Raw genomic sequence first — 18,067 nt, forward strand, 5'->3', positions numbered from 1 at the left:
AATGCTAAAAATAAAAACAAATAAGGATTTGGTGCTACAGAACCTTTTGTGTGTGAGTTCGACGGAGCAAACGTTTGATAATGGTGCCGCCGCAATAAAAATATTAAAAGTTCTATTACGAACTTAAAAATATTTTAAAGAATGATATTTATCTATAAGTATTTTTTTATTAACAAATAAAACCTATCCAAAAAGATATTAGATACGGTTACAATTTGCTAATACATAATGAAACTTAAAATTCCTGATTATTTTATAATAGCAATGATTTTTATGTGTACAAATGCCTAATTTCGTAGAATGAGTTTATTTATTAAATCATATAATGTATGACAGTGGAAACGTTTGTATCTGCTGTAATATCTACCCATACATAATATATTATCAAATTTGGGCTGCCGAATTACACTACTACTGAAGTAATTTTAGTAATACTTTACTTAAGAAGCATAGATATCTTACCGCCTTCTAATTGAAGGAAACCATTAAATGGCTTGTACGGCTGACAATTTTGTCAGCCATTTAATAGCTATCATGGTGTAATTTACGCAGAACAATGCCGACATGCGCAGTTAAATGGTGCAAAAACACGAAATCGAAGAAAAAGTGCGGAGAAATATCGTTTCATTCGTAAATGATCTAAAAACTACATTTGTTAATACTTATTTTTCAAACACGAAAGTAGATGACAGTGCCAATTTCATTTGTCAGGACTGGGTACATTTTCTTGTTAGGAGTGAGTAATCTTTACTAATTTATGTTAAGAAGTTAAAATAATTGACTGTATTTTGGCCACCTTTCAAATTACTTATTAGTGTGTGTTATTTTTTTAATTAAGTAATTTTATGTCCAAATTCAAAATATGTATATTCTGTGCTTTATACTTTTCTTTACATGCTTAAATTGCAGCATCCAATGCCATAGTTAAATAAATGTACATTTAATTGTAATAAAAGTAAAGAAAGACGTAATAGAATAAAGCGCCTGATGAAATAACTTTCATATTTTGAATTTTCGTGTTCGGGTCTATTCGGGACTTCGGGGGTCGGGGGATGACAAGTTCAACCGACAGACGTCCTTGTCTATGAATATAATGATACCATTATACGTAGTCCATCTCGTGCATGGTAGAAATTAAAATCTATAAAAAACTATTTAATGTACAATGTGATATATTACGCTAGAATACATCATTATTTGACGGCAACATAAAATGTAAATGTTAGTTTTATTTAATTTAATATGTTACTAACTAGTCTACTGGTGGTTATAATATGTGTTTTATGTTACCTTTACAATTTTGTTTTTCATTGGCCCATACGATAACCAGAGGAGATTTAAAGTACCCTACACTACATTGGTTTAATGCTAGTTGTTGAAAAGAAATTAGTCGGATTAAAAATACACACTAGCTTGTAACCAACAAAAATATTTACTATTTTATCAATGAAAACATCGTCCAAAGTGTCATTTTAAAATATAAAACATTGCAGTGTAATGCTTTATGTTATTCGTTCGAAAATGTCTGATTAAATGTCATTTTTATTCAAGCTTAGTTAATTATTATTTTTTGCTTAAATATTTTATTTTCCATGTAATAATAACAAATAAAATATTTTTTTATTGTTTTTGGTAGAATTTAGGAATTCGAGGCTGGCATCCCTGTGGTTGTCGTTGCGTTGTGCGGAATAATGCTAAATATCGGAGCGTATTTTATTTATCGTCACTTCAGTTCTGGTCTTCTCCGAATTTGGACGTCCAAGTAACAACAGTAGACCAGAATCCGCGAATTCTAAAATTAATTCCATCTTCAGTGAAATGTTACTTGTGCCCAAATAATTGTACGAAGAGCCATAATGGATACAGCAGAGTGCACAATTGATCTGTCCACGGACCAGGACGTTATCAACCTGTACGACAATTCTCCGGACTCCCTCAGCAAGCAATGCATGGAATACATCGTCAACAACCTGAATACCATCTCGACAGTCGTCCCTACCACCCGTTGGCGAAAGGTGAAAGACGACGTCATAATTCCGGCCGAACTATGCGAGAAGTTCATGCAGGTTTACCAGAAGAAGAATCGCGTGAACGACAACATCGCGAACATGCTGCGGGACAGATCCAGGGCGCGGCTGGAGGCGGTGCGGCTGAAGAACGCGCGCGTCACCGACCGCGGGTTGCAGGCGCTCATGGAGCACAAGCCTAGGGAGGTGGAACTGATCCAGTGCGACTACCTTTCCCAGCGCAGCTTGGATATTATCAACCAACACTCCGACAACCTAGTGTCGCTTAAGTTTGGGCCTCTGTCCTACGTTCAAGTGCAAGATGAAGACTTCTTCCGACACAAGGATCAGGTGATCTCCGCGCCAAAGCTGCGCAGACTGTCGGTCCAGTGCCGCGGCCTCACCGTCTTTCCGCTCCTGTTCCTGCGCCCGACGACACTCAACCAGTTGACGCATCTCGATCTCACCGAGTACTCCGGGGTGGGCTCCCTCTGGGCGCTGTATGAACTGAATAACCTTAAGTCGCTCATACTGCACGCGGTCGCAGGGTCACCGGAAATGATTGAGTGGATCACTAACATCAAGACTCTTGTCCATTTGGATCTGTCGCAGTCTAACGAAAGACAGGGGAAGTATGCAAGTCCGAATAAAATTCTTGCGAAACTTGTTACCAGCTTATCTAATCTGGAGTCGTTGGACATATCTGGGACAAATCTGGCTGGAACTGGCGCGGCTGCTGTGATGACCATGAACGAGGGAACCTCAGAGAGTTCAGAAGCTCGCTGCGATATTCCCGGACTGGTGAGCCGCGTCAACAACCCACTGGAATTCCTCGGGCTGTACGGCACCCAGCACGGCGCTTGCAAACGTTTTGACATCCCGGCAAGAATTGTAAGTACTTTTCAATTTTTCAGTTGTATTGTAATTTTAGTAGGAAACATTTCAGTTGGAAAATGATAAAACCATGTCATTAAATTTTATTCATAAGATCAAAGTACACAGTGGGCATGTCCACTTGAGATGATAAGTGGTCACTGGTTTCCACCAAGACACAGTACTCCTTCTAGCTAAAGGTAAATAGGTGTAGCGGTGATACAATAGCATAAAATTGTATTCTCCAAAATTTATGTATGGGTTTGACTCCCAAGAATTTATTATTTAAATTTTTTATGTATAAACTTTTAGAAAAGTTTTTATTGAAGGGACATTTAAGGTGTTGGAATTATTAACAATATTTGGTTTTATTTGGTGACGGTGTAAGTTGATCTTCAGGAGTCCATTTTGAATGGTTGGTTATAGCGCAGAAAATTAAAATGTGTCAGGTTTGATTCCTGGCAATAAGTTTTTGTGTCTGGAGCTGATATAAATAATATTATGATATAAAAAGCTTTATGGAATATCATAAAACAATTTAATTTGTTTTAATTCACCACTCAAAGAAAAATTGGTAAGTAATAAGAAAAAACTCAATAACTTTTCTACAAGAAACGGTAAAGTGCAACTAAGTAGGTGAAAGTTTTAACTATAGGTAATTATCATCCTATAAAATAGGAGTAGGATTGCATGCATGGCAATGCAATCTATCTTATGAAGGGACATTGCAGATCTCTTCACTGTGTGCAATAAATCTTTATCACATGCACATTCCAAATCAGAAGAACACAGAAATGCTAAATACTACTTAGATGCAGATATATCACTTAATCCGTTTGACACCTTAAAACTCAATATATTGTATGAATTGGGTTTGCTACACATGTTCTATTTATGGGTCTCTCAGAAATGAGAAAGATTTAATAACTATGTATTCATCTATCACACTGGACCAGTGCGGATTGGTAGACCTGAGAACTTAAAATTATATGGTGAGTCATTGGAATGTGTTGCTTGATTTTTAGCCAACTGTGAAAGGTAATGTTTTTCGAGTATATATATTTGTCTCATTTTTTTACACACCCTGCAGTCAGAATGGAAGGATTTTCACATGAGGCGTCGTTGGATTCTTTTAAAAATGTTGAGCCTGTTAGGGTATATATTAAGCAGCCCATTTTTTGGGTTAAACCAAATCCCTTAATTTGGATACCGACACTCAGACTGAACACTGAACCAATATTATTTGGGTCTATTTCCTAAATGAAAAATTTTTTGCCGTGCCTAGATAACCGGCGATGCGAATGAGGAGCAAATCCTCACAGCAGCACTCGCCTACATGGAGCGGCCGGCCATGCTGACCCGCGTCCTCAACGACCTCTACTACCTGTTCCGTTACGAAAACAACTCCCTCGTCGGTCGAGCCCTCTGCATCGTCCTTGATGCCATGGAGAAGCATCTCCCAGAAAAACATATTCAAATATCTGGCAGGTAAAAACATGCAACTATATCATATCATCAAAGGAGCCGTATGTATTGTACTGTGAATAAATCCAATTCAGAAAATTATTGCTCCCGACGCCGGTACATTCTGTATGCGGCGAATATTAGTCCATTGTACGTTTAAGAGTGACTGACACCAAGCACAATTGACAAATCGACGATAAATGTCCAGTTTAGACTTGAGGTTGTGTGTGTGCGCCGACACATAAGTGTAGTTGGCTGAATGCAATTTGAAGATTTCGCTTATTCAAAATTTGATAACAGATTTTTTAACGTCGCAACGTTAAAGCCTACGAATATTTTGAAGATTCCTATATTGTTGATATTGAGAGAAATATACGCTGGTTATAGATGTTGTACCATAGCAAGGAGAAATACAGCACCAGGCGCGTATTACGCGTTGATATAATTATTTTGCCCTATATACACCCGAACCGCCGAAGTTGCGCTAGCGCAAAAACCTGGGGTCCACCGGGTAACTGTTGCCATCGTATATTAATGTCATGTGTAACTTTGTGGGTTCGATTCCCGGAAAGGCTAAAACATTTGCTGGAGGATAGCCATATTTGTAATTAGTTTTACCAGTTTTTAAATCTGGTCGTTGTGTTTGCTTTATTCGGTTGGCTTAACTGGAGACCTGGCTGCAATCCGAACTCCCGTCATTAGGATAGCTCCGATTCACTTTGATTATACTGATACTATTTCGATGAAAACTTTAACGATTAAATGGTTAAAAGTTGTTTTGTGGAAAATAGCATAAAAAATAAAAAATAAGGAATAATAATTTCATTATTACTTAAGTTTAGTTTCAAATTTCATCAGACTGTTTTTTGTCTAAAAAAAGGCAGGCCTAATGTTACAGTTAGATATTAGATTTTATATATTAGCAAAACGTCGTAATCAGTGCCAGGCGCTCGAGTTAAGTTAACCGGGTAATATCTCCGTGGCACAGGGGGGGTACTTTAAAATATTTGAAATCTATTAGATTTCACGTTTGGGGTTTTTCCATTTTGTCGCAGTGCCACGCTGTTCTACATAGTTAAGGGGAAGGAGAGGCCCCACATCAGGATGAAGCTGCGCAAACGCATCATCTCAGTGCTGCTCGACGGCATGGAGACGCACATCGGCGACGACACGATGATGCGAAATGGCTGTCTCACGCTTTGTCAGTTCTCTATACCAAACGACGTGGTAAGTGTGGATTACTACTACTTTGCTATTTCTATTCATATATCGAATGCTTTCATCATCTTCTTGTCTCTAATAGATTAGGGCAATGTTCCCATATTTTGAATGCCACGAGCCCCGTATCATCGAGTATGGCTGCGAGCTGGACAGCGAGGACGAAGACGAAAGTGATTACGAAGATGCTGACGTGGATTTCTCATTCTTCTAAATATCATGCATTTGTTTGTAACATTCGGGTGAATTCCCTTCACTTTTCATTATTATAATATATCGTAGCTTCGCACGGGTTATAACCAATATTTAACTTTATATAACTATTACTAACCATTTATTCTTAATAATATTTATTCCTAATATAATCAATACACTAAATAAAGGGCGATGTCCCTTAGTAAAAATAGACTTTTCCATAATATGTACGAGTGTTGTTGAGATGCGAGGATAAACGTTAGAAATCAACATAAAATGAATGGATACACTTGGTAAAAATCATTCAAAATAATAATAGAGCATAGAAAAAGTGTTGAACAAAGGCGATCTGTGAACTGTATGTCCCATTTCATTCCATTCCATTGTATGATGGACACACTCGTATGACTCTATCTGTAACAATCATATCTCACTCCATATATTATTTTGAAAAAAAAAACTGTAACCATCTTCATTATCATAACGTAGCGGTATCATAATTTAGCGGTAGCTTAACATTTGTGTAATCGAGATTTACTAAATGTAATATTACGATGTTTGTAGCTTAGGAGCCCAGTATTACTCGAATAGGTATGTTAGAAAGCAACTCAAATAACTTTTAAGTCTACCTTCGCTAAAGTCGCTCTGTCAATACGATACGCGGTACGTTATTTGAGTTATACGCCAATTTAAAGTTTTCAACTGAGACCTCAAGGGTAGCGACTCATCCTCACTTAACATGAAGTTGACTGCACTGTTACAACTTATATCAATATCTGGGCGTTAGGTAAGAAACTATATATGTAGATTCGTATTTTACACTATATCATGTATTTGGATCATCGCTTATTATAACAGATGACATCTCTTTAATAACCGACAATTATATTGGACTTTAGGTAGGTATGTAGCGTTACAATGTAGTAATTTGAATAATTATAATTATAAACAAAGCGCACTTAGCCATGGAACCTTTAATTAGGAATTGTTAAATTCAGTCAAAAACATTGGTCCTTCGGACCGAATGAATTGTTGCCTTTAAAACAATGACGGAAATATACACCAACTTGTTTATCCTAAACAGTCATCAGTATTACAAATAATTCAAAGATTAAGTTATGAAGACAATCCTTTAAAATGAAATAGGCAATGGTTATGCGCAATAGGTAAGTCATTGTATCTTTTAGACTTAAACATATTTAATCCCTAGTCTTAGTTAGTTATAGTAATTAATATTTATATTCATTATATTTGATTATTTATTGCTGCTTTTTGTAATAACACATTGTTACGAGGGAAATTTGTAAAAAATAAAACAGAAAAATCATTTTGAGAAACTAACTAAACAATTTCAGGTACACGAAAAGAATGTTCTACATACACAATTATGTCGTTAAACCGCGACTATTTTTATTAATGGATATTTTTTGTATTTATATAAAAAATCTACATTAAAAAAGTTCTTTTAGTAAGTACCGATCATCAGGCTGTAAAATGTATGGTACTTTTTGATATTTTTAAATGTACCTATTTCATTATTTTTGTTATACTTTAGGTTGAATATTTTTGAGTTTGAAAAAATAATCGATATAATTTCTTTCGATTATAATTGTTAGCGTATCAACTTCAACATATCGACATTATTTTAAAAGTTTAGCTTAAATATAGCTTTGAAATATTTATTCCTAGCTCTCATCTATATTTTTTCTATAACTTGAATTATTTTTTAACATTTAGGTCTTCTACTACTTGCGGACATATTATTCAGTGATTTGTCCTTCGTTGGTGTTTTGTATTTTTTTTAATTATTAGCTTTTATATATATATATTTATATATCTTTGTTTCTAATTAGTAGTATTTAAAGTTAGTTATAGGCGAGTCATAAGTATTAAGTAGGTAAGTTGTTTTAATTTGCTACGGGTCATGCGAGTCAGTCTATAGGGTGTGTTACATTATCAATACGATACGGTATTGTGATATTGAAGATGGACTTATGCTATCAGTATTATTGGCTCAGGGCATGTTTATTGGTCTAGTCTTATACAAAGGACTCAATAGTTTTCGACCAAAGGCACTAAGGATTTCTGGTTGATTTCTATATTTTCCATACGATGACTATCCATGTTGGATTCTATGAGTGACCTTTCTTTCGAAGTCAGACTTATCGTTTAAAGGTGGTAGAACCCTTTGTGGTTCGACTCCGGCGGCACCACCGCCACATCTTATTCAGTCTAAAAACGGCAGTGTTAATCGCTGTGGTTTTATGGTTTGAAGGGTGTGGTAAGGGAGACATACTTATCCGAGGCGTTCGAACTTAGTCCTCACGGGTAGCAACGCATCTGTAGCCAACCTCAGGTAGTAATCTTATCTTACCGGGGGTTGATTACAGATGTCATTGGGCGGCATTAGCTACTTACCATCAGGTGATATGCTTGCTCATCTGCTACTTCCATATTATAAAAAAAAACAGCAGTGACTTAGTCACTTGAGTCCTGGCATCGTATTGAGATAGGTGACGAAGTCGTTACTTAGTCCTATATTTGCCCGATCTCTGCCAAACATTCTTAAAACTCTATCACCTTTCGCCATTGCTAGCAAGACTGTCTTTGACTGGTAACAATGTCATTGCACTTAGGGTGCCGGATCAAAACGCAAAAAAGAGTGGCGCTTTACTAGCCTTAGACCACACTTCTCGACACCATAGTCTATTTCTGATATTGTCGCATATTGCGTGGTACTATTGATAGCATAACACACTAGTAAGTCGGCAAATAATAAAAGGCGCCTGTTTGAAACGTGGTACAAATAAAATTAGTTCGTAAGTTCAAGTGAATTTGACCGCGATATATAGCATCGTCGTGGCCCGCTTGAGGTCATCGCTTGTCCTATTAGAGGAGGGCTGGATGTTAGATTTAGCGGAGGATATTAGATCGAAATTGGTCTGATTATAAGTACGACAAGAACACCATCAACTTCTAAGAAATACGAGAAACGAGTTTTCAATCTATAAATTTTAAGAGGTTAAGATACTTTCGAGGTACCTGACCCGTCTACTGTTGCAACAAAATCTTCGCGTAATGTATCGATAGAAAATTTAACTCTACAGATTTCTTAAGTCTGGAAACTCGCAGGGACTTGAAGGGCAGTGGTCTGAATCCTGAATGATGGCAAATCATTTGGTCAATAACACATTTGGCAAATTGTCGTAGGCGCCTACGTGGCTTATTCGATAATTATTTCGTACCCGAAATGGTTTGTCTTGAAGTTGGGCGATTATATATTCTTACCCCACAAAAACTGTCGGAAATATAATCTTACTCGTTAAAAATCTAATGGACTTTGCTTGTCTTATTATATACCTCTGCTTCTTCTTTTCAGTTTATAGCGTAAGAAGTGTAATCGAACATATTTTATTGTTTTTTGATTTGATAATTCCACTCCAAGCTATTTATGTCTTGATTTTCATCTTTTTTTGATGTCTCTAAGTTTGCTTTCCCTTCTTTGCACGTTTTTCTTTCTCACTAAAGTCACGTAAAGTAATTACTCTTCTAAAGTAGGGGATGAGGGTTGATATGAAAACTCAACACATATGTCATGGTTGTAATACCTAACCTAAATTTTGTTTTCATCGATAATTCTAGACTAATCCCTTTTATAAATTCAAATTTACAATTGTAATAAAATCAAATTCTGTAATTGAAAACATTTAAAATTCAGCGAAAGATGTTTCTAGTATTGAACAAGTCTCTATCCTCCCTTCAACAAAAATTGGTCTTCTGCCTCCATATCTTTTTTACATTCTTCGATCATGAAATTATAAGTCTTCTATTTGTGAAGCCTTAAAATTTCAAAACAACTTGAAATTCCTTTGAATATATTATTATTTTAAATGATAATCATAGCATTGCTTGTTATGTCAACATCGATGCTATAATATGCGGGTTTTTCATTCTATTGAATACTAAAAATCGGTAAATATTTTTGGATTCGGTAATGATAATCATGTCAAAAAATATTTATGACATGACTTATCTGTAATTATTATATCATTTTATATTCAGATTAATATATACGAAAAATATTTACCTAAGTATATTTTTCATTGTCGTCTCAAAATCAGGTTGAATATTAATTTTGTGGACTTTTGTATCATATTTTATAGCTTTTTTCATGCCATTGTTTGTACGGATATCGATATTGTTTACACACAAATTAAACCCGCATGTTTTTTAAATAATGTCATGAATTCAAGAAATGTTAATCTTTTGGAAAATATATGAGTATGTAAATTAAACTGAATTGTCATCGTTCTTGATAGAATATCATTTGAAAATCTGACCGATTGTGTATATATTATGATAAAACATGATTGAAGTATAAATTTAATTTACAGTTAGCGGTCAGGTGGAGGGTTCTTAAAAATGATGTGGACTAGTTTAATATTGCGAATACATTTTTAACATTCAAATATTTCACTGCATTTGATCTCTTCCTTATATTTCGTCAGATCAATTATTATTTTTGGTACTTTGTCTTATATTGTATCCGTGTCTCATTAAACATATTAATCTTTATAGATACTCGAAGGTAAACATTAATGTCTAAGTAATTTGTAAGTTATTTTAAGTTGCGACGGGCATGCGCGGTTGTTTACGATTATGTATGCAATTGCACCTGTCAGTACAAATTTTACATATACCCGATAGTATTTAAGGTAGTTTCTAAGTGCGGAGATGTTTGCCCGCGTATGAAACATGCCGTGACCCGTCACCTCGAAAATGTATTGTGAGGTAATCGCTTGTTCTGAAAAAGGAAAGCTGGATGTTAGCATTTAGCGGAGAACGTCAGACGAAAATAAGTCGGTGTCTACGTACGGCAGTATTCATGTAGCAATTTTCCAGTACTTAACATCGTGAAGCACGTTTTTCCAGGACATGATCCTACTAAGGTGATTAAGATGCTAGACTCCCGCCCCTCGTTAAACTCTACATTTATATATGGTATTATTACCTGTCAGTATTAACTGAATAAGTTAGCACCCTCGCCGGGGTACGCGGGGGCATGGAGCTGCAAGTGACTGGCTAAAAATTGCAAAGCGCATTTGGCCAATAACGAGGCGTGGCTTTACAAGGAACACAAATAATCTTACCTGATAAAACTGATGCAAATTGAATCCGACTTATTAAAATCTGACGGTCTTAGATTGTTCTCATTGCATACGTCTGCTTCATATTTTTAGTTTTATAGAGTAAGTAATAGGTGTGATCGAGCCTGTCTAGCTCTCATAGTAAGTGTAGCATTTAAGTGTCTTCATCGCATTGGTATATACTTCATTAAATTATGATATTTATTGTCAAACTTTTTTATTTAACACTTCACCTCATATGTTCATTTTAGCCATATACGCACTTTATTTTTAACGCTTTTATTTTTGTGTTTTAATAAAAATTTTTGCTTACCTAATCCTGTATTGTTTGCAATATTTTTTTATTTGTTTAAGTTAAGTTAATTATTTTTATTTTTATATAATTCCTGGTTGGCAGCTCAAGCATAAATAAGAATCTATTTTAGTTTTCACAAGATGAACATAGGTACATGTAACATTGATTACTGAAACTAACTTAACGCTTAAGAGTGTTCTTTTACGAGAGACAAGACAAGAGAATTGAAATCATTACTGTAACTGATATTGTAAGTGAGTCAACTACTACTTGAACACCAACACAAATTATATTTTTTTATTATTGCACAGTTTATACAATATACAATATATATACATAATGGCCCTAGCCAAGGTTGCAGAATTCTTGGTGGTACAACTGCGTGTCACTGCTACACCTGTTGTTATTGACTGTTTACCATAGAACTTCCGTTCTTTTAAATCTGTTATATACACTAATTAACTCAGATCGTAATGGACTTATTTACTATTTTCATTATACAAACATGTACACATCTGACCCATAAGTAAAGTTAATTTATGACAGAATTCCTATTAGCTAAAGGATTTCATCCATTAGTTTTAGGAAAGCCATATGAAGCAAAGTGGCAGTAAATTAAGAACAAGTCGACGTCTGTGGCTTCGTCTTCGTCGATCTTTTGAGAAAAGAAACATTGTCTTACATTTTTTATTTTAGAAATAGTTAAATAATTTAGGATTATCATAATTTTAATTCGAGGTTACAATCAATAGGATGTAACCAATTTACATGCTACTTTCAAAAAATGAGAGAAGACGTAAGTTGTCACTCAGACATGACTAACTTACTGGTTACAATCAGTTAACGAGCCCATCTCCGGTATAAGCCTATGCTGGGAATATTTCTCGCTACTAGCCATCTTCACTTGCATACCAGATACTACAACAAAATATGATTTACTAAACACCAATAAATATAGTTTTATAGTAACCCAATCAAACACTATACTGACTGAAGTTAGTTTCTGTTGTAACGGATTTCTTGAGCTATGAATAATGAATATACATAATGATCGATAACACAGTATAATACAATACAATAGTAAAAAAGTCCACAACAAGTAGGACTACAAAGTTAGATGTTATTTCTCTATGGAATAGGGTCTGTCACAGCTGCGTTGCTAACACCCTATGATGTCCTACTATATCTTTTAGATCATATCAGCACTTTGATGCTGATTTAGTATAATATTCGCTACGGAGTCAGTGCAGTTGAACTATTGAAGTATAGAAATGACATAAATGGAACAATAATAGACTCTAACATAGAAAATAGATTGTAACGAACTTTTATCCCTTATTGACCTCAAGGTACCATCAAAGCATTCTAGACATATTAAGCCATTATTTAATATTCCTCGTGCAAGAACCAATTATACACAAAATTCAGTTTTCTGCCGCATTATAGACACATATAACAAACATTATTCAAACTTAGATTTCTTTTATTTAAACAAAACCTCACTGAAGAACGCAATTATAAATATGCACCTAACATTACAATGACAGACATACCCACATTGATATACACCACATACACAGACACAAACATACACACACACACACACGCACACATGCGCATGTACATACACCTAACACACACACTATTTAAGACAAACACAACCTTTAACTTGTTACTTGTTTATTAATAGTTTATTGTACCAACTTGTAATTTTAATTTCTCATAGTTATTATTTAGTGTAATCCATTTTTGGCCATATTATATGTAACAAATTGTAATCTTCTTTTATTGATGTGTAACGCTGTTGGATTGCCAAACAAATTAATAAATAAATAAACATATAAAAGTATTAGTACCTAGTCATTAAGGTTTCCTTTATATAATTAAATACATTAACAAAAAACACTTACATTTACAGACTGTTAAGTTAAGGTTCACGTTTTACAAAATGTATATACTGTAGGTATATAGGTAGGTAAGTAATTTAGATATATATAAGTAATGAATCAGTCAGTGTAATAATTAATAGTTTCATATAATTTTATAAGAAGAAAATATAATTAAAATCGTATGATAAAAGTAAATACATCACTGAATTGATTAAATAGTAATTATATACTTATTGAATATTATTAAATTCTGAAATAGAAGCATTTTTCTGGGCGAGTTTCTGTGCGCATGTGGATCTGGTTCACATAACCCGCGTAACAGGATAAGCCATTATGTTTTATATACTTAATTAATCGCGTCGACCTAAGTCAAATTACAGTCTCACATTAATCAGATATATTTTATGAATAAAAATGATACGATAAAGATGAAACATAATTTAGCAATAGGTTTCATAAAATGCTATTTTCTGAAACACATCACATTATCTTAATTAATCAAAAATATGATTTCTAAAATAAAACGAGATAAATTCTTGTGTATGCTTTAAATTAATAAAATAAACGTTTGAACATTTAGAATTAGATATTGAAAATAATACTGTCTCTACTCAGTAAATTTAATTTACTCTATTTTCGTAAGTAAGAAATGCTCCTTTTGTCAAGTAAGCTTACATAATATTTCATATACGTAGGCAATTAAATAATAAGTGTAAAGGCATATAACTTAATACTGAAATCACATACAAACACACATTTAGAACAAACTTTCGACTCCAATTATCCGAATGTTATTTATGCTCGAGCTACTTTAATTAGAAGAATGAAAAAGGCTAAAAAATATATAATGGCTATGAAAATAGAATACTTATATCCAAAGATAACATGTGAAGTCTAAGACTCGCATTGAACTAAGTAAAATCAGTACCTACTACAGTTAAATCACTACCTATTAGTTTCATTTTCAAGTATAAAACACTATTTAATGCCACCACGGTACAACCTAAAAATGTAAAAAATATCAACAAAATCGTAGTACATAACGTAGTTGTTCCTATGTGAAGTAGACAATACTTTGTGAATTTATTAAAAAAAGTCGAGGTAATATGAAGGAATAACTATTAAAAGTAGTTTATCTTGGCATATCATCTTTGAAAGCACCATAGTTTTTACTTTAGGAACTCATTAATATATTATTGAATAGTTATGAAATATATATTAGGATTATAATTACAAATAAAACATACATATTTATTTAGTAAGCCTAAGACACAGATAAAAACTAAACCGGTGGCATAATATTGCATTATAATGATTTAAGAAAAATATAGAACTCTTTGTCTTTCAAAATCGCTTTGTTCAACACTGGTTTCTCATACCTGTTGCATGACTAACGTAGACATCAAGACATCTTAGTAGTCATCACTCCGCGTACATACGTTCATATGCTAACAATATTAGGATAGAACTATGCAACAACCCGCTACTAACATGTCCGGTGGTGTAATGGTCTTACCCGCGCAGTATGCAACGCCCTCCCTCGTACAGTAGGACACCTGCGCAATCGATAAAAAAATTTCACGTCCATATTATAATAGGTCATGACATGCATGTCGCTGGCAGCTTGTTGCACATTAGTTCCATCTGATTTTTGTAACATCTTTGTTAGAACCTTTTGTGGTTCGACTCTGGAGACATCACCGCCACACCTGTATCTGCCTAACAGCAGTGTTAAGTGTTGCTGTCTGAGGCATTATAACTTACGTATCACCGCCTCAGCGCTAGTATTACATTTATGGCTGACTTTCGGTACGACTACTCTTATCTTGGGTTGATTACAGATGTCCATAAGCGGCAGTAGCTACTTACCATCAGGTTGCCTGCATGCTTATTTATTACTTTACTCTTTTGTTACTAATAACTAACTTGGGGATGGGTGTTTATCGTTTACTGCATCGGTAAAGAGTGTATCCTCGCGACCAGAATCCCTACTCACCTTCATAATATGAAGGTGAATAGGCTTCTTATATTATAAGTAGACTTAAATTATAAGTTAACAAACAAAATATAGTCTAGAGGTTAAGAAGCGTACAATCACGTACGTAAATAAGACGGGAACTGTAGTCCCACAAACTCAGGTGGTTTTATTTGCAGTTGTTCGAATACGAGCGGGTGGTAGAGATCCTGCTCAGCGGCGTGACGGACGGCAACCAGGAGGGCTTCGTGCAGCGCATCGCCATCTACCTGCTGAACTCGCTCGCGTGCCAGGTCGACGGGCGGCAGAAGCGGTTCCTGGGTCATCACGGCGCTATCACGGTAAGTGATGCTCTCCCAACTTTGGTGCTTGTTGTTTTCAGATATTTTTTAACTTACGAAAGTGTTATATTAATGAGTGGCCCGGTGGTGAAAAGTCGATCACAATTATATTTTTTCGCATTTGCTTTATAAACAAATCGGTCGGTCGAAAAAAAATCATAAACAAAAGAAAAAATGTACCGAATCGATCTTTGCCTATCACGTGTCATCTACGTTTGATTCTACACGGTAATCTCCAAAAGCCCGATTTAAAAAAAAATAAAAAAGTCGAAGCACGGCATCGTATCGCCAAACTGATTAGGTTATGAAATATAATATAATACTCGAAAAATAATTGAAATTTAAGACAACATTATTCATGCAATTTTTTTTATCCTTAAATTTCCACGATAAAAAAATCTATTTTCTTCCCTACTATAATATTTTATATTTTTAGGGAAAATATCATGTTTTCCTATTTACAATCAAGGAACTCTTTATCTTTATCTTAAGTAACTTGAAGTAATGAAAAGATAACGTCTAACATAACAAAATATTTTATTAAAGAAATATGTATGTATCTTTTCTTTACGAAAACTTCAAAAGGTCCTCGACGATTTGGGAGCGACGCCAGGTTATGTGGGATTTCTACCGTACCAAACACCCCCCGCCCCAACTGGCCGTCCTTAACGCTTGTTGGAGAACTCTGAGATCTCCGACGGAACTCGACCGGAGTCCTCCATGGGCGATACGCCGATCGGGCTCTGCCCTGGGGGAGCAGTTTCGTCCTCCCACACCATCTGATGTTCACGACGGTATTCGACCACACATACCGCCGTCCTTCCCGGGGTCGCTTACTGGACGGTTTGAGCTCCCACTCTTGCCGCCCGCAGCACTGAAACCCCTTTTTAGTCGCCTCTTACGACAGGCAAGGCATACTGTAACTGTATTCTAGTCCTATGTACCTAACTACATTTTTGACCTAGTATACCCAGTAAAAATTTCATTAAAAATATGCTGAATAGCATATCCATAAATCCAGAATTCTAAGTAGTAAATAACAAATACACTACTTTTAAAATATTGAACGAGTTATTAAGAGAGAGGTAAAGTTGGCGTGTTCCTCGGAAATAAAATCTGAATTGAAAAATATTTTATTAGCCCTGAAATACCCGACGTAGTGTTGAAAGCCGAGAGCTGAAATAGCAATGAAAAGAAAATGTTAACTTGAAGGTAAATGTTAACTTATATTTAACTGTATAACTTCGCATCAATGATCTATATTATTGGACACCAAATAGTAACATGCAAATTTGCAAAAAATAAAGGGGCCAAATACTAGGGTGCAACCCTTTTTATGTCTCACTTTGTGCATGTGTCCCTCCACTAGGGAGAAAAGCCTAAAGCGTATTCAACCAAACTATTTATAACTTTAACTTAACAACACTATTATTATCCCAGTTTATGATTACATTCATAAATCATTTTTATTATTACAAGCCTTGATTTAACTTGCCTTCTTGTAGGTATGTAAGGGTGAAATAATGCAGTTAAATTTCCACCAACTCCAACTTAATTGATTTGGTTGAAAGAAGATTAGATTAGTGACGTCATTCTAAAAGCAATATGGCGCACTCTGTAGGCTTGCGGACCAATTAGTTTTATGCACCCTCGAGGGTTTCATATGAAAGGGTTTTCTGATAAGTATACGGAGAACAAAATACGCTACTACACAAAGCTTGTTATTATTTTTTATATATTCATCTAAAGCTCGCCAAAATCTTTTTACAAAAAAAAAATAAATCGGTTGTAGTAAATAAGAAAATAAGAAAACAATTGTTTTCTCTTTGTCTATTTATATAATCTTCTTCTTAGTCGTTCCTTCATGACTGAAGTTCGTGCCTGCTTTGGAAGTCTTTTATGCAGGTGTGGTGCATATCCAGCCAGTGTGCTCGGTCGTCTGCTTTTCTAAAGCACTCCGTAACAGACATCTGGTCAGACCACCTAGTTGGTGATCTTCCCCGAGGTCTTTTTTTTATTATTTATATGTATAGTGATGTACATATTCCAGAATAACAGTGTGTTGAGAGATCATTGTCAACTTATACAATAATGTGGATAAGTGCGACAATTTGACGGTGACTTCTGACGCTTTAATCCCCACTTACTGGACGTCGGTACAACGATTTTCTCATTTAACAATCAAGTCATGACACGTAAAGTAATTCTGTTGTACCGTCTAATGTGAACACAATAAGAACTCTACCGTATGATGATTTGTTCGTAATTTCATGAAATATAATTTCTTGAATGGTGTGCGCTTGAGTGCTGTTTGCACGACACGGTATGGAAGTTGCAAAGGAGCATACAGTATAAGCTAGCGATATGTATGTCGTTAGCAGATTGTTGTATTAGTTTCATCCCATTTTTGTAAGTGGTAGAATCCTTTGTGGTTCGACTACGGAGACACCACCGCCACTCCTATTTATATATATCCTAACAGTAGTGTTGTGTTCCGCTTTGAGGGGTGTGTTACGGGACACATACTTATCCGAGGTGTGTTCTAACTTAGTCCTCAAGGTTATCAACACATTCGTATCTGACTTTAGGCACGCCTAATCTTATCTGAGGTTGATTACAGATGTCCATGGGCGGCAGTACCATTATATGGGCTGCATGCTCTTC

General features: G+C 35.1%; 1 protein-coding gene across 2 annotated transcripts in view; it reads left to right on the plus strand.

Annotated features, from left to right (window-relative positions):
- The first annotated feature begins 1,659 nt into the window (after positions 1-1,659).
- LOC140743267 (protein zer-1 homolog) overlaps positions 1,660-18,067 on the plus strand; it is a 65,606-nt gene continuing 49,198 nt past the window's right edge. For both annotated transcript variants that reach the window (XM_073074418.1, XM_073074419.1), the window contains exons 1-4: positions 1,660-2,897; positions 4,165-4,367; positions 5,399-5,570; positions 15,242-15,403. In XM_073074418.1, the coding sequence (XP_072930519.1) occupies positions 1,857-2,897; positions 4,165-4,367; positions 5,399-5,570; positions 15,242-15,403 (1,578 nt within the window). In that variant the 5' untranslated portion in view covers positions 1,660-1,856. The remainder of the gene's footprint in view (positions 2,898-4,164; positions 4,368-5,398; positions 5,571-15,241; positions 15,404-18,067) is intronic.

This window comes from Epargyreus clarus, unplaced genomic scaffold (genome assembly GCF_041222505.1).
Source record: "Epargyreus clarus isolate Ecla_fem2 unplaced genomic scaffold, WU_Ecla_fem_2.2 ptg000007l, whole genome shotgun sequence".
In the NCBI taxonomy this organism is placed as follows: Eukaryota; Metazoa; Arthropoda; class Insecta; order Lepidoptera; family Hesperiidae; genus Epargyreus; species Epargyreus clarus.